The sequence below is a fragment of the Tauraco erythrolophus genome, chromosome 9 (assembly GCF_009769465.1).
Source record: "Tauraco erythrolophus isolate bTauEry1 chromosome 9, bTauEry1.pri, whole genome shotgun sequence".
Classification (NCBI taxonomy): Eukaryota; Metazoa; Chordata; class Aves; order Musophagiformes; family Musophagidae; genus Tauraco; species Tauraco erythrolophus.
In genome coordinates, this window is record NC_141473.1 from 6,528,777 (window position 1) to 6,555,520 (window position 26,744).

The 26,744-nt window shown below is 40.1% G+C and overlaps 1 protein-coding gene across 2 annotated transcripts; it reads right to left on the reverse strand.

The window, feature by feature from the left end:
* Positions 1-208: 208 nt before the first annotated feature.
* SEC23IP (SEC23 interacting protein) lies at positions 209-26,604 on the reverse strand. 2 transcript variants are annotated; one of them, XM_086616394.1, is made up of 19 exons: positions 26,458-26,604; positions 22,511-23,040; positions 20,623-20,818; positions 19,938-20,131; positions 19,518-19,607; positions 18,098-18,218; positions 17,698-17,787; positions 16,931-17,072; positions 15,451-15,659; positions 14,595-14,713; positions 13,867-14,037; positions 13,375-13,470; positions 12,992-13,198; positions 12,085-12,240; positions 11,446-11,548; positions 9,708-9,893; positions 8,600-8,762; positions 4,311-4,412; positions 209-1,031 (listed from the first exon to the last, which is right to left on the reverse strand). In XM_086616394.1, exons 1-18 carry the CDS (start codon positions 26,597-26,599, stop codon positions 4,331-4,333), a joined length of 2,997 nt encoding a protein of 998 aa, XP_086472520.1. In that variant the 5' UTR covers positions 26,600-26,604; the 3' UTR covers positions 209-1,031; positions 4,311-4,330. The 2 variants fall into 2 exon arrangements, with proteins under 2 accessions (XP_086472520.1, XP_086472521.1); XM_086616395.1 differs by lacking the exons at positions 209-1,031; positions 4,311-4,412; positions 8,600-8,762; positions 11,446-11,548 and having other exon boundaries at positions 9,854-9,893.
* Positions 26,605-26,744: the final 140 nt, after the last annotated feature.

Sequence of the window (26,744 nt, forward strand, 5' to 3'; positions counted from 1 at the left end):
TTACTGCAATAACAGAGGCAAATAGTCAGTAGTAAGGTTAAGTCACTAACATCAGGAAAAGCCACAATTTGCACGTAAGTTGAAGCCAGATGAAAGCTACAGCAGCTCAGTATTCAGAGACAAGAATTCAAAAAGATTTCATGGTACCCAACTCATCTCAATTTCATTACATGAAAATGGAGTCTGGGCTGCAGGTCTGGACCTAGCATCCATAAGCATCAGATTCCTTTTATTTACATTAACTGTTTTGAGATACTAAACTGCAAGGTCAAAGTAAGTATTTTAGTTCTCACAACTGCAGCCTAGTTTCACTAAAATTCCTTTAATTACCAGACCAAAACGTTATTTTCAATTGTCCTTCATTTCAGGAGACGTGAACACTGAACTAGCTGTAACAAACTTCTAACATTTTCAAGTCAAAGGTTGATTTTTACTTAAAAAACAACACCCCACAGTAAAACTCTTAACAGAGGCTTTAAAAGGTCTTTATAAAATAATCTTCATCACACTTACAAGAGTAAGAAAATTATTCTGGTCGCTAGATTTTAGTAAATATGAACTGGTTTGTGTAATCTGTATTAAAGGCGATTATAACTACAGTTCCCATTTTGTTTTTAAAAGGTGGACCAACAAACGTGTCAAGAAAAACAGATTATTGCCATTTCTCAGCAAGTCCTTTTTGATAAGGACACGCTGCCTTGATAGGCAAAGTATGTCTGACAGCCAGCGAAGATACGAGAGATAAAGGAGAAGTAACGATTTGCATGCCAAAAAAACCTTCCTTGGCGATCACTTTATGCTTGGCAACTGTACAATTAAGCTGATTTAAGATCAAAATTGTGTCATTCCATCCGCCTCTTGAATGGTGGAGATGATCATCTCAGAAATTCAGTTTGCTTGAAGCGGCACAAGAAGGTAGAATCTGAGCAAGTTGCAGACTGGCAGGGAAAAAGTCTGATGCTTATCCTGTCATCTGTAACTATGAAAACACTAGATGTTCTTCACCAGGTCTGTCGGACCAAGAGGTATGGCTGTGCAGAGAAAACAGAACGTGTACATATGGGAAATATGAAATATTAAGTTTTCTACTCCTGCAAGCAGTACTAATAAAATTAAATACGCCAACATTCAAATAATTTTAAATCAATATTTTAATACAAAAATCAGCTGAAATGTATGTTTTGTGGATACAAATTGGCAACTACAATTACAAACAGAAAAAGCTCACAACTGCTCATAGGATGTCACTCAGTACACATTTTAATTAGCTACTAGATTCTTTAACTTATGGTAATAAATTATCCTACTCTAATTTAGAGATCGAAATAAAGATGCGATCGTTTATACATCCAAGCTTTAATATGCTGGTGCATTCTCCTTTCTTACTGGGGGGCCCTCTAAACAGAACTATAAAAATAAGAATAATATAGAGAGAGCGTGTAGGGACTTAAACAAATCTTCTAACCAACACAGTAAAAGATACTCCTGTGACTCTAACAGAATGCGTAAGACACTAGTGGTAGCTATTCTTTACTGAAGAAGGACAAAATTCCCATTTGCAAGAGTAATTTAAAAACACGTTGTTGTTTCCAGTTTCCTTTCAACCAAGTTACCAAAACAGACACAGGAAACGAAATTTCCAGTTTATGCGTTAAAGTTGTCCCGAGTATTTTTTTACATTATTTACATGAAACCCTGTATTACTGTTTCACAAAGAACAGCTTCAAGATGATACAGAAGAGCTAAATTGAGTCACTCGTACAAAATCAATTTGAGCTCAAGAGGTTTTAATGCCATCTGTACTATTTCATCAGTGATCAGAAGCAAACAGATACTGGTAGCTACTCACCAATTTTAAGTGCAACTAATTCTTCTCACATGTAATTTTAGCTGAGACAGTTAATACTACTAACTTGACTTAGTCAAGAGTAAGTTACCAGTAGCTGTCAAGAAAAACCTCCCAAGACAGCACACTACACAAACATGCTGTGCAGCACATGTTGTGCATCAAACCTCCCCTTTTTTGCTTGCAAAATTTATCCTCCATGTGATGAAGCACAGTGGCCACCTTAGTCCTTCTGCTTTTAAGAGGACTGTTTGGCCAAGTCCCTCCATCTCTCCGAAAGAAAACAATCAGCTAATTCAGACCAGAGATAAAACCGAACATCCCACTCCACCCTTAGCTTGCCTCTGCTAAAATTTTATCTGCTCCAAAATTACCACAGTCCCCAGGAAGTTAAAGGGATCGGCACTGGCCAACAGCACCATAAAGACCAACATTCCTGAAAAGAGGTGAGCAGGCCAGTAGATCCTGTCTCTTTCCATCTGCTGACAGCAGACACCATGAAATGAAACTGGACAGCAAGAGGTAGCTCTGCACATCAAAGCAGGGAAGTGGTCAGGGCTCAGCACTCAAATCAATGAACATGACAAGCAGGAAGAGGGAGCCCAGAGCTACCTTTGGCATTTAGTCTTTCCCTTGAGCAGCCCACAAATAGAGAGAGACTGTTTCTTCAGATAATCTACTTCTAGAAAGGTAAACAGATGTTGTTGTCATAGGCACTGCTGGATAATCCATTACCTTCACACCACCACCTTTCACACTTGAAGGTCTTAAAAGCAAAAAAAAAAAAAAAAAAGGAAAAGCCCAGTTGCCAACCCTACCTGGCTACTGTCTGAAACTGAGGGAGAATTTTCCTTTTCTCTACTGTGAGACTTACGTGACAATATTTCACACAGTGTACGTACATAGAGACATTTCTTCTCATGCAACAAGGATCTTGGTCTTGTAGTGTGCAGCTTTTCCAAGATACCACTTGTCATTAAGTGCATCCCAGTGGGCCCTAACTGCCCTCCCATTCAAGCCTCTGGGATCTAAATCTGTCTCAAATGCTGTTCAGTCAAGCAAGTGCTGAGAGAAGTTCTGGGCAATTCCTGATGGTATTACAACCACACAGACATCCTTGACTGTGCTTTACTGCATGACATCCTGCTAAACTGTCCTCCGACTGTGTAGCTCTCGCTGAAAAATACAATTATCCCAGTGTCTCCTGAAGCTAAGCAACAAATCCACTTCTAGCTTAGCAGTAGTAAATTAACACACCTCATCCCTTGCAATTATTTCTGTAGCAATAAGCTTCAAACCATTTCACCCTAAGAGGTCTTAAAGAAACAAAAGTAGAGAAAAAATTCTGCAACTATGATCTGAGACCCTGCAGAAGCCGTTGAGGTAACTGATACACCACCGTCAGAGCTGTGCCCTTTTGCTATTATTTGGCCACACTTTAATAGATGTATTTGATCAGCTATGACATTTCATTTTTAAAAAAGATGCTATCAATTGACCACCAGAAGCATTCTGTTACAAAAGACTACTAGAACTGTATGGTAGTATTTAAAGATATCTAGAATATTCTTCTGAAATGTCAAATACTTCTCTTCATACTGGGTATTTATGTACCTTGACATTATCACATCTTCTGAAAAATGGAGAAATATATCAGAAACTATCCTGTTGTACAATTCCAAAAAGGCAAGGTGCATATTTCTTCCTCCTTGCCTCTCAAAAGAGAATCTAGCCTTTTCTGTGACAAGCAGTGACGCAAACCAGTACAATACAGATCCTCAGTTAGGACACACACATCTTAAAATAAGTATATTTCATATCTAAGATACTCAATTATACTGTATATTTAATTTCTTTTCGAAGTGAACCAACTTCAAAGCTATATCATTTCACTTGTTTTACTGAAATTCTTAAGCTATAGAATGACAATAAATAATGGCATATACAGAGGTCTCATTTAGTAATCTATCAATATCAATGTTTAACAACTTCTTAGGAGAGAAGTGACTTTTTCCCTGGCATACATGTGCACATTTGGGCAAGCAATACTACAATTTGCACACTACAACACTGGAACACTGTTGGTGTTCTTTAATCTACTGCACTGTAAAGGAAATGTCATCATCTTCAATATTACCAAGTTTTCCTACACTTGAACATTCACTGAACAATTGAATTGGGGAAGAAACATGATAAAGAGAGATTATATTTGTTGACATATTTGTACTGGCAATTATTGCCTCATAACAAAAACTCTAACATCAGATATCTTTTGGGAATGAAGGGTGGAAGAACTTGAAGACTTAACCTGTATTTAAGTCTAGAAATTGTTTCTCCCATCACAATGACACTTTGCAGCTGCCTGCTTCATAATTTAAACTTTGGAGGAAAAAGGGAAAGTAAAGACATCTAAATTGCAGCTGAATTTGATAGGAATACGTAAGTTATATTAGAACAAACTTACAAATTCATGTATCTATAACATCAATGTTGTGGCTGCTCAGGATTGATATTCATAGTCCTGTAAATTTCTTTGAGAAACAGCAAGGCAGTGTCTTCAGATCCCCTGTGAAGAATTAAAAAAAGAAAAAATGTTATTTTGGTACGGTCCATGTTCTAGTTCTTGTAAGCCACACTTCATCCCATTCCAGCTCTCTAAAAAGTTTGTACAACCTACTGCCCTAGAACTTATATTTCAGAAACACGGCCTTACCTCTACCAACTTCCTTTAGGCTACAATTCTTCATCACTTTCGCATTATTTCTATCAGCCTACGCATTTACCTTTTTCTATTGCATTTTTCCCCTCACTCTGTCCTCCCTAACTTACTGCAGCTGCAACTTTAAATCCCCTTCTCTATCCACTTCTTTGATGTTACTCATTTGGCTTAAATCTCCTCAAATAATCTATCACTTTTTGTCTGCGATGGGCTCCTGCATATATTCCATCACGAATACATTCTACTTGGCAAGGCTTTCTTCCTTTACTTGCTCCACTGCATCTTTTAGCCCAATGTCAAAACTCAGCCTTGCCAGTTCTATCAGCAACATTCTAATTCTTCTCTCCTAACTGGCTGGCACTTCCTTGGAAACAGACTATATTAAGTATCCACAGGCTTCCTCTCTTCCTTACCACTAAAAAATAAGGAAGTTCTTAAATAATTTAAAGACTAATATAATTCAAATGCCATGTTTCGAAGTTGGTGTTTTTCCTTCCTTTTTCAAAATCGAAGCTTCTGGCTATCTGAATTTACATTTAACATGGACAGACTTAATTTTCTGACTTGTCTATAAAGTGCCATTTAAACATACATAAACAATACCAACATAAAAGAGTAACAATCACTGTAAAATATAACAAAGTTAGGCAAATTCTAGCAAAGTTGCAAAGCTGCAGGAGTTGTTAGATAAGGGCAGCTTCCCGTGCTTTTTAAAAGAAACGATACAGGGAGACAGTAAAGGAGGTTTAGGCTTTCAGAACTGTGATCCTCCAAATGTGAGGAACATCATTTACAGAGCACCAGGACAGAGTTCTAACGTGCAAACTAAGGGACTACAGATATTTTCCACGACTGAGCATGGAGACAGTAACCACATTTCTTGATTAAACCAGCAACCAATCAATCCATCAGAAAGATCAACATGGAAGCTCCATTCTCTCAAACACACACATCATTTCATTTAAGGCTTTCCCCACCACCCTCCTCCTCCAAAAAACCCCAGAACAACCAAAAACCCAACACACTCTCATCGTGCTTCTCTTCCTTACTTGAACGACAGAAAAAAAGCTATGGCCAGCAAGTTTTTTAAAACCTCACAATCATCGGCTGCCGCCTCGTGGAAAAGAACTTCCCGTTCCTTCAACTCTACCCACAGAACAGCACTGCCACCACGGGGTCACGGACTGCTCGGGGAGACCTGCCAGAGCTCAGCGCTCAACAGGGAGGGCACACCGCAGCACTGCAGCCCTGATAATCCCTTCTCCAGCAGCTGCTGATCTTTTAAAAAGTTAAGTGATACCGACTTTAATAAGATCCTTCAGGTAATGCTTTCAATTCCGTAATTTAACCTCTGGAAAAACGCCTGCTTCTAAAAATTATTAGCTTTCGAAAATCAAAACCTGCAAAAATAGCGTGGAGCACCACTTGTCCAGCCCTGCTGAACTCAGAGCAAGTGTTTTGCTTACTGATCACAAACACAGTCACTCCCCCCACCCTTGGCCTTTTGCACAGCCCAGCAACCGACATCCCAGCTCGTCTGTTACGCACAAAGGTGTGCTATCCTGTCCCCAAACACAGTTTGCACATCCTCTGCACCACCATTCCACATCTTGTGTGTTTCCATGCGTGTTTAATCTTATGACAGTAATAAAATACACACATTGACACAGCAAAAAAAGGAAAAAAGGAGAGCAACTCAATAGTTCAATAGGTCAATAGTTACTGCTATTACTATAAATGGAATTACATCTTCCTCCATTTGAAACCTGTAAGCACTTTAAAAAAGGTAAATCCAAATGCAGATGAGGCAATGGCGTACTGCAGACACCAAACTCTGCTGCTTGTTCTACAAACTGGTCTGTATATAAGCAACCACTGTACCCAAGTAACGATCCAAGTTTAAAGGAAAATCAACTGTGCCTTTTTTCTTCCTTTTTCTCATTAATCTTTGATAGCAGAGCATCAGTATCCAGCAATTTCATTCCCACATGAAGAGATAATAAAGTTTTACTACGTATTGTAGTCTAATACAGTTCCTTAGTAGTAGTAGTGTAGTCTAGTACATCTTAGTACTACTTAGTACTACTACTACTACTACTACTTAGTACTACTTAGTACTACTTAGTGTAGTCTAATACATCCCTTGGATGGCCGGGCCCAAAGAGTGGTGGTAAATGGGGCTATATCCGGCTGGAGGCCGGTCACCAGTGGGGTTCCCCAGGGCTCAGTGCTGGGTCCAGTTCTGTTTAACATCTTTATCAACGACCTGGATGAGGGGATTGAATGTACCCTCAGTAAATTTGCGGACGACACCAAGCTGGGAGGCTGTGTCGATCTGCTTGAGGGTAGGGAGGCCCTTCAGAGGGATTTGAACAGACTGGATTGTTGGGCTGAGGCCAATGGCATGAGCTTTAATAAGGCCAAGTGCAGAGTCCTTCACTTGGGGTATAAAAACCCCAAGCATCGCTATAGGCTCGGGGAAGAGTGGCTGGAGAGCTGCCTGGCAGAGAAGGACCTGGGGGTGTTGGTTGACTACCGGCTTGATATGAGCCAGCAGTGTGCCCAGGTGGCCAAAAAGGCCAATGGGATACTGGCGTGTATCAAGAATAGTGTGACCAGCAGGAATAGGGAAGTGATCCTGCCCCTGTACTCGGCACTGGTGAGGCCGCACCTGGAATATTGTGTCCAGTTTTGGGCCCCTCGCTTTAAGAGAGATATTGAGCTCCTGGAGCGAGTCCAAAGAAGGGCAACTAAACTGGTCAAGGGGCTGGAAAATAAAACTTATGAGGAGCGGCTGAGGGAGTTGGGGCTGTTTAGCCTGGAGAAGAGGAGGCTGAGGGGAGACCTGATTACAGCCTATAAATACTTGAGAAAAGATGGTGGGGAGGTGGGGGAAGGGCTCTTTACATTAGTGATGGGTGATAGGACAAGAGGAAATGGGCATAAGCTTAGTCAGGGGAGATTCAGGTTGGATGTTAGGAAGTATTTCTTCTCTGAAAGGGTTGTCAGCCACTGGAATAGGCTGCCCAGGGAGGTGGTTGAGTCCCCATCCCTGGATGTGTTTAAGAATAGGGTGGATGATCTACTTGAGGATATGGTTTAATGGGGATTAGGGATGGTTGGACTCGATGATCTCTAAGGTCTTTTCCAACCTAGAAATCTATCAATCTATGAATCTTCAAGAATAGTTTTATTTGAAAAACAACGGTTGTCGAAATGCTTATAGAGCTCTCCTTGTTCTGAAAAGGATTGCAGCTCAAGGTGTGTGTTCTGAGTGTCGAAGTTCAGGAGACCAGGATGCAATGCCTTTAGTGCAGACAGGACAATAGATTTGTTTACTTTGTGCTAGCACAGAATCTTATTTTGAAATGAGATTAGCTAATAGTGACACACATACGTGCGACACCTTAAGACCGACATTCCTGGAGAGTCATGGATACTGTTTACCTTAATACTTGGATCGTTTTAATTATGTAACACTCGAGCATCCAGACTAAAAGCAATTTATCTTTACGCTACATCTGTGGGGGAAGGCAACATCTTTCCAAACGAGGAGCCATTTCAGAATTAAGCGATGAGGCTCTCGTACCCAACTTGACAGTCGTCTTTTCCAAACTTTTCAAAGATTACAAAGACCCAGAAAACCCAGGTCTCCTAAGTCACAGGCATACACATCGACTACTGGAACAAATCCTGTTCTGGTAGCTTTATAACTGGTCGGTCCTTTTGCAACGTTTAACTTCTCAAATCAGCAGTAGCCTGAAAAATAGATCTGTGTATGTAAACCCAGTTATTTTTGTCAAAATGTGCTTGAAGTGAAACACTAGGGCATGATTTTTGACAAGAGATCCCTTGAGTTTTCCTTATAAAACGCTCGAGACAGGAAGCGTGACGTTAGCTATTATCACATTGGTCACAGGTAAATAACAGTCAATGGAGTAAGATAAATGCTGGGCATGTAACTAACAACATTTAAAGATATACAGTTGTATCAGAAAAGCAGTATTTATAGAACCACAACTATTTCCTCTTACCAGTAGCACAAATGACTCTGTAAAGCAAAAAGGTATTCATTGAAGCTTTCTATTGGTTTTTCTTGTAGAACATAATCAATACGACGTCCTCCATTTAGCATTCCAACCTTCACTAGAAAATCTTCATCTTTTGGAGGGTCTGGACTTTCAGTGATCTTTTCAGCTAAAATTAAAGAGTTTAAGATTTAAACTATTTTCAAGGACAGTCTGCTTGACTATAATCAAGAAACATCACCCATTTTCCCTGCTATAATTTCCAAGTGCTTGCAATAATACAATAATAACGCCCTCAGCTGACTAGCACGCCACTGCGTAAATCAGAAAGGTTACTGGAACTATAGGCTTATTTCTTTCTTTATACAGAGTTTAAACAGAGTTTATTTGAAGAATAGCTCACACAGTAGTAGCTGAGCAACTTTAAAAACAAACCCCGCTGTTTATACATTGACAAATTCAGTCATTCCACAAGTGAATAACCTGAAATAATACATTTTTTACATCCCCCTTGCACAGAGTCAATCACTATCCTCGATTTAAACTAGGAGGAATGCTTCGTCTTTGTAAGTATAGATAAAGTCACCATTACTATACACCAACAGATAATTCACAACTGGGAAGCCTGTCCTTGGCATCACTAGAAACTATTAATTATCATCATGATAATATCTGACTTAATAGCTGATTTAAGTTTATTTTCCTCAGCAGCACTTTCTTCTGTTACAGCACATACTTAAATGCTTCTTAACTCATCCCAAAAACACAGCAGAACCCTACCGAAGAGAATATATCTCACAAATAAATATTTGTACTAACTTGCCCTGTGAGGGAAGAAAACACAACTCATTTAGAAACCTGCCCTTCTAACAGAAAGTTCAACGGTTATACAAACTCATACCTAAAATATCCTTCAGGAAAAGTTAACTTTTCCTTTCCTAAAAAGACAAAAAAATGCAGTAATAGATCTTACATTTAACAGTAATACTCGAAAAGCACAGAGGCCTCCTTAATGGGGTCAGGAAAATCAATAGGAAGCACTCACTAGGATGCTCAATTTTCTACTAATTTGAGACAGATAAGTTATAAGAACGCCAACAACGTGTCCACATACCTTCTACCACTTGCTTTTCTTCTTCCTCTTTAATTTGGTTAGCTACTTTCTCCAGTTCCGCTTGTAGCTGAGTTGAAGATGTATGAGCACGTGCAAACTCGTTAAGGGTCTGCCATGCACTCTTCAAAGAGCTAATAAAACCCTGTTTCAGATCAGATCCCATACGAGAGAGAGAGTCTTTCAACTCTAAATAAATAAAAGAATAAATAAATTACCATAGTAGAAGGATTTAGAATGATAAACTCAAACCAGAATGATTAAACTCTGTTAAAAAAAAATCCCAATTATTAGGAGAAACAGGCCTGCCACATCATGAACGTGTTTCGTGCTTCTCTATCCCATTTAAAAAGATTAGGTGAAATGTAATTAACATACAGTTAATTTCACAGGGTATGGGTCAATGAATTAACACCTACTAGCACATGGAACAGCCCAAGAGCCTCCAAGTCCAGAAGGGTCTACAAAAATAGCTGTAGCAGCCAATCCCTCAACATGACCACCACCCACAATCACTCTTACGTCCCACACCAAAGACAAATTACAGAGACGAGTTTCAAGCTCCAGCACAGCAGAAGAGACCACAAGAGCTGCCAATGCCTCTTGCAGCAGCAGCAAATTTGGAGAAGCACTCCCAGACAACTCTAGCCTGTAATTCTGCTACAGCTCAGTAACTGTGTCACCAGTAACCAAGCTGCCATTCAGTACTGGGGGGAAAGGGGTTGTCAGCCACTGGAATAGGCTGCCCAGGGAGGTGGTTGAGTCCCCATCCCTGGATGTGTTTAAGAATAGGGTGGATGCTCTACTTGAGGATATGGTTTAATGGGGATTAGGGATGGTTGGACTCGATGATCTCTAAGGTCTTTTCCAACCTAGAAATCTATGAATCTATGAATCTATGAAACCCTGAATGAAGGGGAGCTCTTCACAATAACTGATTAGGAACCACATGGGTCTGCTACATCAGGGCTCGCGACTATTCCATGGAACATGCACCTACGTCAAAGAAAAACCGGTCAAGAGCAACAGATCATGTTTTTCTCCTTCACTATACGCACTTTTTGAGAGTTGTGACCTAAAATAGTCCTTAACAAGTATCTTGTCTAGTCTAGGAAAGCAGACTCATTCTATATGTACCATTCTAAAGTATGGATGCTGCAGAATTTCTCCATGCAAGTGCCGGAAGACAGGCTTTGAGGAGGACTCTGAACTTGTACAACAGTAACATTGCCAATTGTACAGCAAAACTGACTTTCCTCATCAGGTACGCCAAATTTAAGTACAGCACCTCAATCTGACACGTACTCGTGCGCAACAAAATCCAGTCCCTGCCCATCAACCGCTATGGAACCACCTTTTTCCTCAACATTTCCAACACTGAACAGATACTGGTTAAACACTTCATGGCTGTCATTAGGGACAAGGTAAAAGAAACCAGTAAATTTAGTTTCTGTTTCACATCACCTTAGAAATTAAGGTGAACAAGCGATGTACAGCAATTTTAAAATGGAACTTTGTTAATCAGAAGCTCAAATCTGGAGGAATTAGGATTATTACATCCGAATGCAATTGTGAATGACCAGTTTACAGGGCTGGGAGGAATCCCCTCTGATGTTTAGGGAAAACATGTAGTCAGGTATCCAGGAACATTCATGAGCCTCTTGAAATTTTACAATATTCTAATGCATCAAATGAGTAAATTAGGAATGAGATCCATATATGAAATAAGTTTTCTTTTTACCCAGATGAAGTCTTTTTCTGCCTTTATGATGTGGAATAAGAACTGGTTTTAAATCCATGTCTTCAATTATCATTGGTTCTAACCTGTAAGCTACTGGATCAAGCTGTTAAGAAACAACACATTGACATTAAGTTATCTTAGAAATTATTCTAATTATCACATTTCAGTGATAGTCACTGTGTAATTGTTAAACAAGATGGGACAGAAGAGGACAAATGTACTGCATGCACTGCAAAACCTCTAAGCATTTCTAAATTTCCCGGAATCTAAACTCAAAACTAAGAAAAGTGCTGTAAACAGCTCAAATACGAACGCTTTATAAAAAACTAAAAGAGTGGCTTGAAATTAATTTAAAAAAAAAAGTTATTTAAGTTCTGAAAATGAACAGGGCAAATATTATCAAGCCAACCCATACCTAGAATGCTAGGTATGAAACCTACATCCAGTTTTACTTCACTTTTGCAGTAAAAGACCACAAACATTTGGAATATATATTTCAGGTAATTTTTTTAAAAGGGAGTTTTGGGAAATGTACGTAGGGGAACAGGAGGTATAATGCTCAGAGGTTAAAACTTAGTATTCTACATTGTTGTCACCTGCATCAACTAAAATCAAATCCCAAAAGTACTGCTTACTCACTGGATGATAGATATTGAAGAATCCCTTGCAGGTAGGAAGCCTGTAGTTTTCATCAATCTTCTCCACACCTCTCACAGTAAGGAACACACCAATAGGAGAACCAAGAGCAAAAAAAATGTCTGGTTCAAAGTCCAACGCACTGTAAACCACAGAAACCTGCCAGACAGAAATCAGATATCTGATTTCTCAGAACTGCCAGCTAGTTAATACAATGCTTAGCTAGGAAGGAAAAACAAGTTGTGTGTTAAATCAACAACATGCTCACAGTACTTCCAGGAAGCTTCCGCTGTATTGCCCTCTTCCATACTAATACTATAGTACTAGTGCGGTTTAATACCATAGCATTAAATATTTAAATTTTAATACTATTGAAAATTTAAATTTTAATACTATCAAATCTTAAATTTTAATAATATAGTATAGTACTATATTTTAAAGGTTTTTTTATACTTTTGAAAATTTTTTACACTTTTGAAATACTATAGTATTAAAATGCTTTTATTAAAAATTTTCAAAAGTATAAAAAAACTAAAAAAGAAAATTAAAACAGGAAGTCTTGGAGGTTTGGTTTTTAAGTTAAGTTTGAGGAAAAACTGAAACTTATCAGCATAAATGGATCAATTAAAATGTAAAATGTAAAGCCACAGAATCATTCAATATTATGTCATTCACACAGCTCTGCTTCTGGAACACAGCTGAAAGACAAAAATGAACTGTAGTGGCATCCTTCTTATAATCTGTTTTGCTTTTCAGTAATCTAACCCACTCTCCCAGCTCTCCCTCCTTGCAAAGGGTGAAGTTCTACATAACCATAACTTTTGTACAACAATCAAGGGAAGCAGCACAAACAAAAAAAACAAAACCAAGCATTGTTCCAAATGAATCATTTAAATCTAAGTAGTCTCACCTGGCCAGTTCCAACTTCAAAATACTCATAGTCAATGTTCACAGAAGAAACGGATGCACCAACTGGAAGTCTCCTCTTTGAGTGCAGCTGACCAGACTCTGAAGGGGAGACAGAATTAACTGCCTCTTTTGCTTTTTGGGCATCTTCTTGAGTTTGGAGAGTGGCAGCCAGCACTGCTTTCTTTTCTGCTACTGCTTTCTTTTGTTCCTTTCGAGACAAATTTCAAAATCAGGAAAAAAAAGTTTATTTCACAGCTGTCAAAATTCCTTTAGTATATTCAGGATGTTAACAAGTGTGTTAAAGAACAGAAGTTACTCCACAGCAAGGAACTCAGTCACATTTGCTCAACAACCTTTTATTTCATTCCTGAAAAATGTATTTACCTGCTTGGCTGCTCTATCTTTTACAAAATTAGCTATTTTCTTTCTTGGTCCAAGAGGTATTCCCATTTCCTTCAGGTCATCAACTGTACACATCAGCTAAAAAACCAAAATCAAACACATACGTCAAAGCACACATTATAACTTTTCTAGTAACATACATACTTTCTTATTGGCAATGACTTACGAATTAGATAAGACACTTTATAAAGGTACAGAAATCACAAGAAATTAAAAAGACATGATATAAAGTGCCTGAACATAATTTGGGGGGTGGGAGGAGGGCACATCTCACCAAAAAAAAAAAAAAAAAAAAAAAAGAGTTGCGTGACATTTAGTCTTCATGTCATGCATTAATCATCTTACCTTTGCAATCGCTTTCATGTCTCATGGTACACTAAACTCATAAAAAAGAAAACAAAAAAACCCTAAAAAACCCTCCCAACATAAACCTCCATACTGGCAACCCCATAAGTTAAGTGAACATTATTGTACCAGAGACTCCATGTCAATCCGTTCCTTTTCAAACGTGCTTGCATACTCTGACAAACTAAGCATTTCCAGAGTCTTCTCCAAAGTAGGAACATCATCCTCTACTTCAGGCTCACAAAGGTCATCACCAGAAGTAGTAATTGAGGAGCCCAAGGAACTGGTATCTTCAGTCAACTTAGAAAAAAAAAACAGCACAGAAACAGAATCACATCATCAAACAGAGAAAAGCCAATACACAGCAAGTAAATACAAGTTTAATTACTTTCTCTTAAAAACATTATTATGTAAGCTTTGTAAATTTATGCCCATTTTTAGTAAGGCAGGATACAGATCTTCCACTAATAACAGGCCAGCAAAACATATTTTTTAAAATAATTGAGAGGCAAAAGTTTTCTTGAGCTTTCCAACACTCTATTTTCCAACACTCCATTTCTCTCTTAGGAATACCCTCCATCATTCAGATACTGTTAAGACCAAGTTACGTGTCCACAAGCATCAAAGCTGATGTCCATGATCAAATCCCATTACTGGCCTGCTTGGAACTCGACAGAGATGCGAACAGTTTGTCCTGAGAACTGACAATATTTACAAAACTGCACATTTCCACTAACACGTTAAAATGTACTATCAGAACCCACAACCATTTTTCAGACAATAAATTCTGAAAACTTAAGAAAAAATTGCTGAAAATATCAGATCTATTTGCCTGGAAAGACTATCGTGCAAATTACCTGTTTATCGTGAACAGCCACGTCCTTTACAGTCCCATTAACACCAGAGAAAGGCCCAGTATTTACTGACGAAGCCAAGTCCTTCTGGTTAGACAGTATGTCAAATAGAATTAAGGAACCTGGAAACAGGAATTAAAGTTGCCTTGGGAGAACTTCTTGTCAGAAGAAGTCAGAACTTCTTGTCCCTAAATCCTAAGCAAGATTTACATGCAATAGTAATAGCATTGTATAGATGGATCAAAAAAAGATGGCTGAATTAAAACTGAAATACCCACCCATTGACTTGAACACGACCATTCTCAGCAAAAAGCAAACCTTCTCCCTCGCTCCTTCATGCTTTATGTAGTTGCCATGATTAAACTATCTTTCCTTAACCATCTTAGACTGCTTGCCAAACTGCAGGAAAACTTCCATCCCAAACCAATGTGTTGTATGTCTTTGTAACACTTATCCCATGTTTCAAAATTATCTTACTTTTACTAGGTGGGGGTTCTGAGACACAGAAGTTACCCACCTAACAAGACACCAGACACCCTGTCAACTTTTAAACACAAATTAGACACTAAGTCTTCACGAAGGAAACAAAAGGGAGGGCGAGGGGGAAAGGCACACATCCATGAAGTACTGACCTTCTCCCAAAGCTTTATAAGCTCAGCTATTGAGAGGTGTTTGACTTTTCGTCATACTAAAAATGACTAAATATGACATACTACTAACGACTTTCAGTCATTTCAGCTGTATTCTGAAAGACAGTGATGCCCTATAAGCTAATTTTAGCCTTACGCTTCATGAAGGTTCCATTTTCCCTAGTGTAGGAATGCTGGTTTTATCCCAGATCAGCTCCTGCGATAATTACCTAAGCTGTGCCCAGCCACAGAGACCCCTCCTCTGAAGTCCGGGTTGCGACTCATGAAAAGGGCGAACAGACGATTCATTTCCAGCCCCACCTTGTCCACAATCGTCTGACAGTAGGTGGGGCTGTTGTAAAACAGGATGTCCAGCAGGGTTTCGTTGGTGAAGTGGCGCAGGCGTCCGATGCTCGGCAAAGTGATTTTTTTTATGTTCCTAGGAACACAAAATCATTAGAAGCATGAATGCCTTTAAAGAAATGTAGAGAAGAACTCTTAACTTTTGAAATGACAGGTAGTAGAACTGCAATGTAAATACTACAGATATGGTCTTTATAGACATTAAAAAAAAAAACATACAGCCTTCTGGCCTCGTTGCATATCCATACATTAGTGCTATCTGCTGATTGTGCATATTTGAGAAAGGTCCAGCTCCTTTTTTTCCCTCCAGGCTGAAATAATCTGTTCCAACACTGTTCTCATATAGAAACAGGGAAGTTTTGTGAGCAGGTTGGTCGAAGTGGAAGAGAAAAAGAACTCATATATAAAAACTGAAGGTGAAATTGAAGTAACAGGCAACATAATCCTGTTTTTGAAGAAAAAGCTTGGCATCACCATCTGCCTGCCTGGAGTTAAGGCAGCTGCAAGGGAAGTGCTGGAGAACTGTCTCAGTTAGCATTGCCTGGTTTGATTAACAGAATAAGGATCCTTCCTCATAATAATACAGCATTCAGATGCGAATTAAAGACTGAGATTCTAGGAAAGCAATATGACTTGACTGAGGTAGAACAGTCTGGAGCGGTACAGGTTGCTACCCTCACAATTTCTACTTCCCTACCTTTGAGCAAGAGAAAACAGCTAGAAATGTCAAGCAACAGCAAAGGGATAAGGACCAAGAAGTGATTTTAAAATAGATTTCTAAATGCTGTAACACTCCTACCCAAATACAGATAGTTTGTTTCAAAAAAAAAGGTCTTAACTCAACTGCCAAATCACAGTTCAGGCACTACTCTAGGACTGGACAGGAGGCTCAATGCCTTCCCTAGAAAGAGGACACTGACATCTCCTAGGGTCAGACTCAATGAGACCCCAGGAAGGTACAGGAGAGAAAACTCTCCGCTCCAAATTGCAGATACTTGTTGCTGGACAATACACATCCATGCTCCCCACCTTGTGCTTACGATCACTATCCCTACACACTCATGTACCAATGCCTTAGCCATTTCCATGGAAACGTTGTACTGAAAAAGTGTGTGTGTGTTTATGTATCCTGTCACTCAGTGTCACGAAAATAAACAAGAGAAAACACTCCACGTGCCATTCCAGCTATCCCTGTACTCCTCATCAAAATGCCAATTAAAAAAAATTAATGATCATAGATCTATTCATCTAGACTAAAGAACATACTACCTTCTCTTTCTATCCACTTTACAAAAAACATTAAGATGCAGCTTGTACAAAGTCCTCAACATTAAACAGGGTACTCACCTGTCCACACCTGTCGCATCTCCGTGCAGAGAACTATGCCAGTGAACCGGGAGGAACTCCACCCTGCTCACTTTACGTTCCTCTAAAGATTTCTTAAAATGGGTCTGCAACAACTTCAGAGAAACAGTCCTAAAATCATCAACTGTAGAGAAGAAGAGTAATGAAAACCTGGTAGTAGCAGTACTCAAGTAACACACAGTTATTCTTTCTCCCCCTTCCCCCTCCAACTTCAGACATAGTCAGAACACAAATGAAGGAAACCGTGAAGTGGAAAAATTTTTCCAAGTATTACTTCCTCTAACTATAAGAAAATGTATTTTTTTTAAAGTGGATTTTCTGGCAAGCTTCTATTTATCTCACAATAATGCATTTTTACTCCAAGATCAGACATGGCCTTCTTAATTTACTCAGTGTACTGCAATGTATTTAAAAAAGCCAAAAAGGCAAACAAAAACCCACCCCACGCAAACACCACCACACACACAAACTACACAAAATAAACACATACACCCACACCACAAAAAACTCCACACCCTAAAACCAAACCACTCTGCAAGTCTAATATTGAAGACTAATAATAGCAGTTAAAGCTGTAAGTCTGACAAAACACAGATTCTGCTTTTGGAAAACAATCAGGAAAAAAAATTGAACTTCTTAACACTAGACTTTACTTTTTTCAAAAAAAAGACATGCTTATCTGAATACGAGCTACAGAGACCCATATTTAAACAGTTCAGAATATAACTGCTCCTTAAATAAAAACTCACCACATTCAACAATGCTTCTAAACCTCAAGTCGCATACAGGACCTATGCCATGAACCATAAATACCAGATGGTCAATTTGGGACATTTCTCCTGTAGAAAAAAAAGAAAAGAAAAAATTCAGAGTATCAATACATACTGCAGTGGTGAAGTTTAGTGCCAAGCAACTTTAAGATATACCTGCTTTATAAAGCCTATTAGATAGCATAGCCCCTAGGACTCCTTTGATTAAAAAAAAACCTAAACCAGGTAACTTCTTTCAAGCAGTTAAGATTAAGGAATCACTTTAATCTTTAGACTCTAGGCACAAATAGTGCATTGCCACTCTACCAATACTGCCCAACTTTTGCACAGAACTGAACCGACTGCTCAAGCTGCAGATCCACGTACGGTAATCACATACCATCAGGAATTTCATCATGGTCATCATCAGTTCCACGTTTTACTACCCTTGGTCTTGCCTGACCATCTTGAGTGGTGCCCCATTCATCTGGTGCAACAGAAGGCTGGAACTGAACTATGACCTGAAAAACACACATTGTCCATTACAAACATACAAAAACTTACGATTCACGTTGTTAGCTCGAAAGCATTGCACGGCTTAATTAGCACTTTTTGTTTGATTCCTTCACCTTGCATCTGAGACCCACCTGTTTTCTTCAGTTAGCACATACGCAAAAAGAAAGCCTTAGGAAACCTCAGGCCTACTCCCTGTGGCAGCAACAGCTTCACTGAAACTAGACTTCAAAATAACACAGATAATTCTCCATAGTGTGAAAAGCAACCAGATGACTTAAATGACAGCAGCCACTAGCTGAAGAAGCTGGTCTGCTCAGTGATTCTTAACAATGTGAACTCCTCAGACAAGCATTATTCAAGCTTCTCTTTCCTAGACCCCAGTATCCACAGTTCCTTGGCAGGTTACTGTTCATGTGAGGAAACTGAACAGTGCCCCTATTTACAATCACTCTATCAGGAGGGGAAAGGAAAAAAAAAAAAGCACAGTGCTTTTCAGAGAATGACAAAAACATTCGAAGGAGCCCAGAAATCCTAGAAAGTGAGGAATTCCGTAGCACAGCTGTTTCTAAGACTGACTCAGTAGAGTCTGAACTTGTATTTACGACATCAAGTGGTTTAAGTGCTCCTTCTCTAGGTTTTTACTGGACAGAACTCCTTAATCAGCATTAGTAAGTGCTTAAAGTAGGAGTAATCATGATCCTTTCTGGCCCTTGGATTATTTTATTTATTTGTTTGTTAATTGCTGCATCTCTTATAAGTGAACAGTTAACAGCATTGGCCAATAAGGCTGAAGTCCATGTTTTAATCACAGGAGAACGTTAGCAGGGTACTGGGAATAACTTTCAAAGGTTTTTTTTGCTATACTTTCTCATGGCCTAAAAACAGCTGCAGTGGAAGACTTCTCATGGCTTAGACATGCACACTGATTACCCTGTAGTTAGATTAATGCTCTTCTCCACAAGCAAGCTCTTAGTTTAAATTACTTTCGATTTGGTACAGACTGTCTGAGGTGAAACTAATTCAAACTGCCTCCCGTTTGCTGCCAGTTAGTTGAAATACTTACTGTGCAAACCCTTATTCTTCTTCGGTTTCAGAAAGCCTTGTATTTTAATCACATGGCAGCACATTGAAGGAAGCAGGAGTTCAGAGTTCCATTAACTTTATCATCTTTAATGCACATATATCCAAAACAATCAACAAGTACGTTTCAAGAAAGACTAAAACTGCATTCGATTTATGCCTCCATCCATCTGCTCATTCACTCCTAATGAATTCTGTGAGAACCAGTTGCCAAAATCTATTACCTTGGGATTATGCATAACAATCGTCTCCCCATTTGGGAATTCAAGTCGCCGATGCCATTGATTTGTAGTTACGGCCCTTTTATACTCTGCCTGAAACAGTAAACAAGTTACACAAAATCAGTATGCCTTCTCAGACAAACTCTTTTTTGGCCTTGCACATCATCTGTAATGTTAAGGTTATAATTTACATAACTTTATCTATTCAAAAGTATCATGTGAAGCACTACACAAGTTGATTTTAGGTCACAGTGGTTGTTGCATGAGCAATGTGTCCTTCCAGCTGCTTCCCTTTCCAGGATTTGCTTACTTATGTTTCAGAAAGTGCATTCTGGATTTTAATGAAACACGAAATATTTCTAAGGTCATGAATACAAAGAACTACCAAATTCTTCATGAAGTTTATGTAAAGGTAATACTAACCTCTAGCTTATCACTGAAGTCCTCAGTGTAAGGAATAAACCGGCTATCCTTGTCTCCCTTGTAAAACCACAAGCATCGTCTCACTTCAGAAGGCTCTTCTTCCCAGTAAACAGCTTTCCTCATTCTGTCATACAGGTACACATCATAGCGTCCCCCGTCAGTGCTCAGAACCACACTCTCAGGATCAGGCTGGACTGTGACACAAAAGCCACACTCGGTTACAATTCCAACATGTACAATCTTTCTTCTCCCACGCCCCAGCCCCAACCACTTCTGTGGTGAATACTGAGCCCTTAAGACAGACGGTTATACCAGCAAAAACCAGCTTCACAATATGGGGCAACCACTGTGCTGCTCCCAAAACGCTTCTCTAGGCTCTGTACACGAAACCAGCTCTGAATAACTCCCAAACATGAATACTTATTCCAGAGCTGACAGAGCTTAACCAAAAGGCAAACCAAGACACACATAACTTGGAGTTCTATGTGAAAACGCAATATCCACTGGGGATGCACAGCTTAATTTACTTCACTTACACTTGATGCTGCCAGTATTAAGTGGCAAAAAACACATCTTCGAGATATGTATTAACTCTCCAATTCATGAGTGGTATTATTCTAATATCTTCCTTCTAGTCTTTCTGTTCACCTCTGAATAATGTACGATTAAGGTTACCCTAACTTACCGGAATTATAGACTTCCTCTAGTTTTGCAGAATCCAGAATGCTGAACGGCATCCACACTTGCTTGTCCTCCACCTCCTTACAGTAGAACCAGTGTGGCTGAACGGGCTCATATTGGTTCTGCAGCAAAACCGGAGGTGCCTGTACCAGTGGACCTGCAGGCCTCGGAGCTTGGAGCTGCGACTGAGACTGTGGAAACTGAAAATACACACAAGCTCAATGTCACATTGTTTTCACACATCTGATCCATACTTTGCTACAGAGAACACCCTGAGCCTTTACTTCTAACATTTTCCCCCTAAATAACATTATCTTTTATCCTAAAAATGTTACAGATAAGTAGTCTACTTTTTTGTGGTTTTGAAGTTACGCCTTTTCAAATTGAGAAAGGGTGCAAATTTTGTTCCCACAAATATTGTTAAAAACTGTTATGGTCTAGCTCCTTGATTACCTGAAACCAGTAAGAGTTAAAACATTTCCTTAAATTTTCAAAACTCAGGCTAAGCTTATTTCTTACAGCCACCAAGTTTGACATGAAAACAAAATGTATTCTTCTCACTGTTCACAGAATCACAGAACGGTTAGGGTTGGAAGGGACCTCAAAGATCATCTAGTTCCAACCTCCCGCCACAGGCAGGGACACCTTCAACTACATCAGGTTGCTCTAAGCCTCATCCAACCCGGTCTTGAACACTTCCAGGGATGGGGCATCCACAACTTCTCTGGGCAACGTAATTACATTTTTGCATAAAGACTGTCAATTTTAACAAGTGCCCACCTAAGTAACAGCTCTCTTCCTGCAAAGCGATCAGGACAGCAGATTTCAAATTCAAATACAGCCTCAGAGACGCAAGAAAAGTAACTGATTTTGAAAGGGACTCTAGCCTACAAAAAGCTGATTTCATGCAAATTGGACAAAGATCCCAGTTAGTACAACTAAAAGCAAGTGAAGTCAGCAGTAACAACTGTTTCAGTTGATACATTTAAAAAACCCCACCACAACACAAACTGGTATGGTGTACAATATATAACATCGAGCAATCAGAAGTTTTGAAATTCTTTAATCTAAAACTCCAGATTGCTCAGGTTCTACTGCCTTTGCTATGTTTTTTGTCTTTACATAATTTCTCTATTCTTTATTCACAATAGCAGCAGTATACCAATAGCTCAGGCAAAATAAAAACCGTTTTTGTTGCTTTCAAGGAAAACTTGACAGGTTATTACTAATCAATTTACATTATTTTAATAATGCCTTTGTGAAGGTAGAAAAGAATGGAGATTGATGCTTTACATCACATAAAATCCTCAACTGATGTGTTTCAAAAGGTTTGCTGACAATCTATGCGACTTAAATCATAATTTCAAAAAGTGCTGGCTTCACCAGCAAAAGCAGCTTGAAAAGAGATTTTTGGCCCCTATATGGCAAATGGCTGAACGGCCTCATTTACAGCAGAGGCACAAACAATGCAGCAGCACAGTGAAATGGCAGCAAACTCAGCGACAGACAGAAAAGAGCAACAGAACTTCACAACCTAGCTTTGTTTCTGACATCAGAGGCTCACGTAGCTGCAGCCTCAGCGTACTCACTTCAAAGATCAGGACATTTTCCTAAAGCAACAGTTCCAGGTTAGTTCTAGCGAAAAAGATTCTGCTATCAGAAATGGTTCAAAACTTTTTCTAGGGGTTTTTTGGAGGAAAAGAAGAATCTTCGTCAGATAAAATCATAGAATCATAGAATGGTTAGGGTTGGAAGGGACCTCAAAGATCATCTAGTTTCAACCCCCCTGCCATGGGCAGGGAAATCCTCCACTACAAAATATGCAATTCAAAGAGAAAAGTGAATTAAACCGTATTGTTCTGGAACCAGGACATCAGGAATTATTTATGTACCTGTGTCAATGACCCTGGAGGTGTCTGATACATCTGGACAGATGGCACAGAGGATGGTGCGTGAGCAGGTACATGACTCTGCTGCAGCTGTGGCGGAGTAAGATATGGGTTGGCTCTGCTGCTCAGGGTGGTGTGCCGGTAAGGGTTATACCCTTGTTGAGATGTTCCTTGGGGAACAGTGGACGCATTGGCAGGTGGGGGACAGCTCTGCTGAGGAGTCTGATAAGCCGCGATTCCCACCTGTGAAGTAGGTGGTGCACCGTAAGAGGACTGCGACTTGGGAATATGCGGTGAAAAGACATTTTGACCATCCTGTGACCCAGTCGCAAGTGGAAGTGAAGTTGGAGGCCTGGAGAAGGCTGGTGCTCCAACAGGTGGTGCAGCAGTTGTCAAAGGTGGCTGCCCAATACTTCCAAATGGATCACTGCTACTAGGGACTTGAGAGAAATAGTTGAAAGTCTGTGGTGGATTGGGGCTGGCAGAAGTCTGACCCAAGAAGCTGTCCTCTTCACCAACATCTGCAGAATCATCTGCAAAAACAAACAAACAAAATCATTAGAGATATTGTGGGAGGTTCAAACTAGTCAGTGTATGTAGTCAAAACGTTCTGTAACATTATCAGCTATTTCCAAAACTCTGTTGGCCTCCATAAAGCTAGAAGCATTACTGAGCTCATATATCCTTGATGACTAAACACACCATCAAATGAAACAAAAGATACCGAGTCTTCAGGAACTTTTAAAACGGACCATAAAAGCCTGTCAGTGCACACAGATAAAGCAACAAAAATTAAAAATCCGAATAAGAGACTAACGTATGACTGAAGTCAGGGCCTTCGCAAGCCAACTTGGCACACCAAGATCCCTGCTTCCAGGGCACTAAAATCCCTTCCAGTTTCCCTTATGCCTACCAAATGCAAGAGCAGCCTTGGTTAATTCCCTTTCACCATTAAAATAGCTACCAAGCATAAGACTTTACATGCTAATTTTTAGACTTCCAAGACCAAATTCAAAAGTAGAGCTTAGGGACATTCCCAAATAGGCCAAACCTACTGGTTAACCAATCCATTCTCACCTGCTCCTTCAGCAGAGCACTTGCAAGGTTTCTCATTTGACTTGCAAGGTGGCCATAACCCCTCACTCCGAGTCATTTGATGAGCAAGACTTACTCGGGTTCTCTCTAAAAATCCTACCCTAGACTGGCACAAGAGCTAAATCTCTGGTGCAGAAAAATAAGTCTCCATTCTGCATAATTGCAGGAGAGTGCTTAAAAAGGCACAAGGCCATGGCTGCCCTTTTGCATCGAGAAAATACATAAGCCAGGCCCCGGTCAATCAGAGTTTTCTGCTCTGCAGCAATTTAGTGACAAGTAGAAAAAAGTGGTTTGGCGTTATCATAGGTCTTGCAGCAACCTCGGTTAAACCTGAGATGGTCTGAGCATCACTGCCTGCCTGCTGAGGGAACAGCACCTTGCAAACAGCCAATGCAATCTGCACAAGTCCTAAGCGTGTTGACATCTGCTCTGGCAATCCAACAATCCCCAGGACATGGGGAACAAACCATGGAGCTATCATTGCTTCTCTGCTGCTTAGTCCCCAGCCAAAGAGAGAGACCAAGCATTTCTGCAGCTACAAGCAGCCAGTAACAAACGTCTTTATCTGCAGCCAACATAACTGTAATACAGAGCATCAAGGGAGCACAGGGGAATCCACAGAGAAGCCTCCCTAGGAAGCTGCTGTTCTAATTAATTAATCATAAAAGAAGCAGCTGCCGTGACTAAAAAGGACTATTTTAATCATCTTTTATTTAGCAGTCTTTTCAGATGGTGTCGATTTGAGGCATCACCCGCATTTATCAATTCCTCTTACTTTCACTTACAGCATTTTATCCTGCTTTGAGAAACAAAACCCAGAATCTGCGTGTGTCAACCATCGTGTGGAAAATACTGAAACCATTTACAAGCAACAACCATTATGAAGTCAGGCCTATGGATTATCTTCCAACTACAAGCAGAACAGCTATTTATGCTAAATAAAATGTCTCGACTTATAAACAATAAAATTCATCTTCCTTTCACATTTCATAAACATTGTGGAATAGAGAGAAGCATACCACACACCACGCTGTCAATTCTCTGCTTTCCAAAATAACTGGTAGCAGACCAGGCAATTTATCTCACCATGTCAGATCACGATAAACGTGCAGTAACGTGCTGAAGAGTTTTCAAGGTCTTTACCAAATGCCCGTTCACAAAACACCTACTGTTCTCCAATTCCAACTAGGTTTCCTTGAAAAACAGCATTGACAAAAGTTGTGCCAAAAAAAAATTACACTTATATATATACACACACAGTTTTCCAACACAATACATTGCTTTCTACTTTGCCTTTTTCTAATTTTGCAAAAGCTACCTTGAGACATAAGCCTAGCCTGGCAGAAAAACAAGCATTCCATACAAATTTCAAAATTTCCTATGAAATGAGTGTACAGCTTTGACATACAAGGGCAGTATTTTTTCCATGTACAAAACAGCCTTTTCTGCAACAGTGACTTTGTGACAAGCTCCTGTATACGCCTCCCTCTACAAGGTGGTACCCCTTGTCATTCACAGATTGTCACCTGGCAATCAGAAGTGACTCCAGTTCACTTCCTCACTGGGAACACTCCTCCCTATCTGGAGGAGGTATAACGGTTCCTTCACTCACACCTGAGCCAGGGCATGTATCTTCTACCATCAAACTACACAGCACAAAACACTTTTTGCTCACTCCTGGAGATACAACAAATTTATGATAGCACACAGCTTCCTAATGTTGGCTCTCAGATAGATGTCAAATGATTCCTGAGCCCAATTCCTATTATGTTTTACACAATTCAAGTGTTGGAACTCAAAGGCTTGTTCTTTCCTGCTTCCAACTATGATTCAACATGCAGACTGCTCTACATAGCCAGGTCCCTACGACACGCGACAAAGGGTGAATGCAAGGGACCACGGAGTACGACGTTTATCCAGGCAGAGGCTTCACTTGGACAGATGTGGCACAACCTCTGGCACTGAAATTCACTCCAGTTGCAAAACCATGAGTCATCATCCAATCAAATTTTAAATGCAATGGAGAGCAGGCAATTCATCACGTTTTATTAATGAAATCTCATAGTCAGATTTTCTCCCTAGCTAGCTGCAGTCTTTAGGAATTTGCAACACAGGAGTCATCCGTGCTAAGCTACTGGCCAGACTAGCACTCAAAAACTACCTTTTAAAAAAAAAAAAGAAAAAATGTATATTTGCAAGAAATAAAAACAATCAGGATTGCAAAAATGGAAGTAGTGAGTGCATCAGGTACCTAGATACCTCACATAAGTAGGGATAATATTCTCTCCTATCCAAAAAGATGTAATCAATATAAAAAACGTTTCAAAGCCACACTTGACAAGCCTTTTTTTTTAAATCTAGACATGTACTCCACTTATTTCCAGATACATGAATACTTATTTTCACTGAAATACAACAGCCTTGAAATCAAGTCCCGGATTTCGCACTCAACGTGCACCAATGCAGTGAAATGTCAAAAATCTGCGTCTCTCCTGTTCAGGACTGTAATCTCAGACAGAACACACTTCCAGAAGAATCCATTCCTTTATCTGAAACTGCCTGAGCATCAGATTTTAGGTTGCACGCGCATGTGCTTGGAACACCATCTCCTTTGGAAGGAAAAAACATTAAAAACGCTGTTAAATTAACCAGGACATTTAAGGTGCCTGCGTGACACGCTACTTGCACACACAGAAAACAGAAGATAATATGAGAGAGGAGCTTTAAAAAAAAAAAAAAAAAAAAAGAAAGAACGAAATACTCCCCTGTGCAGACACACTGACAAGTTTTAACCCCTCCGCACCCTCACGGCTCCCTCCCAGCGGCCCCTCGACACCCCCCACCGCCCTCTCTACCGGCTGTCAGGAGAGCGGGGCCCTGCGGCACCGCCGGAGCCTGGCTGACGGGGATGAAGGGCACGGTGAAGTTGAACTCGGTGGCAGAAGAAGAGAAGAGCAAGTTGGTGCCGCCGGTAGCCCCGGGCTTGCCCGCCGCCATGGCTGCGCCCCGGCCACGTCCCTTCCCCGCGGCAGCCCAACCCCTTCCGCCCTCACCGCGTTGCCCACTTCTAAAATGGCGGCGGCGCCGCCGCGCCCTCACGGCGTCTCTGCGTGAGGCTGAGGAGGAGAAGGCGGGCCCGGCC

Excerpts from the sequence above, each read along its gene's own strand:
- SEC23IP (XM_086616394.1), bottom strand. The coding sequence starts at position 26,599 with ATGGCGGCGGGCAAGCCCGGGGCTACCGGCGGCACCAACTTGCTCTTC. Across the intron at positions 20,819-22,510 it reads CTCCAGGGTCATTGACACAG|TTTCCACAGTCTCAGTCGCA; the intron begins GTACATAAATAA and ends GTGTATTTTCAG. Across the intron at positions 8,763-9,707 it reads AGAAAAGCAAGTGGTAGAAG|CTGAAAAGATCACTGAAAGT; the intron begins GTATGTGGACAC and ends CTTTAATTTTAG.